The 753-nt window shown below is 40.9% G+C and overlaps 1 protein-coding gene across 1 annotated transcript in view; it reads left to right on the plus strand.

The window, feature by feature from the left end:
• The window catches only part of dnaaf11 (dynein axonemal assembly factor 11), a gene marked incomplete at both ends in the record, with an annotated part of 32,343 nt that extends 32,088 nt beyond the window's left edge, over positions 1–255 (plus strand). The window contains one exon of the mRNA XM_080034173.1: positions 160–255. Coding sequence (XP_079890299.1) covers positions 160–255 — 96 coding nt within the window. The remainder of the gene's footprint in view (positions 1–159) is intronic.
• Positions 256–753: the final 498 nt, after the last annotated feature.

Consider the following 753-nt stretch of genomic DNA (forward strand, 5'->3'; position numbering starts at 1 on the left):
AACCAATTTTCCTTGGGTCCATGTTAAGAAATAGGACCTCTTGATTGACCCGACAATGAGTATCACGGGGGGCATTTCTAGAAAAAGGTCCGAAGTGAAAGTCCATTGTCCAGTTGTACACAGAAATTCCTGATGCCCGTTAATGATGTGTCTCTTCAGGTGGAAGGTGAAATCAAAGTGACAAAGCCAGTGACACGTCCAGCCAGAGGGACTCAACATGAACACAACATCTCACCAGAGGACAAGAAACGGTAAAGACACTTAAAGGCCTATTTCACCGGTGGGAAAATTAAGGTGTATTTAATTCTGAGATCCTATGTAGTATAAATGTGCAACAAAAATTGAAATTGGTTCATCCTAGCCTGAGAAAAGGCAGAAAGAGTGTGAGACCATAAAACACTCTTTCTGCCTTTTCTCAGGCTAGGATGAACCGATTTAATTTTTGTTGCACATTTATACTACATAGGATCTCAGAATTCAATACACCTTCATATTCCCACCGGTGAAATAGGCCTTTAAAGGAATACTTCACTCATACAGAACCGGCGTTCTATCATTATAAAATCTATTTTAATATAATGAATGAGGTTTTTCTTCCCTCAGTCTTCCCTCAGTCTTCCCTTGGCCCAGCTGTCCTGTTAATCCTTACCCTACATTTTACCATGTGTGATGTCACGCATGGTGAAATGTAAGGGATAGACAGTGAGACCATAAAACACTCTTTCTGCCTTTTCTCAGGCTAGGATGAACCGA

This window comes from Ammodytes marinus (genome assembly GCF_949987685.1).
Source record: "Ammodytes marinus genome assembly, chromosome: 9".
Classification (NCBI taxonomy): Eukaryota; Metazoa; Chordata; class Actinopteri; order Uranoscopiformes; family Ammodytidae; genus Ammodytes; species Ammodytes marinus.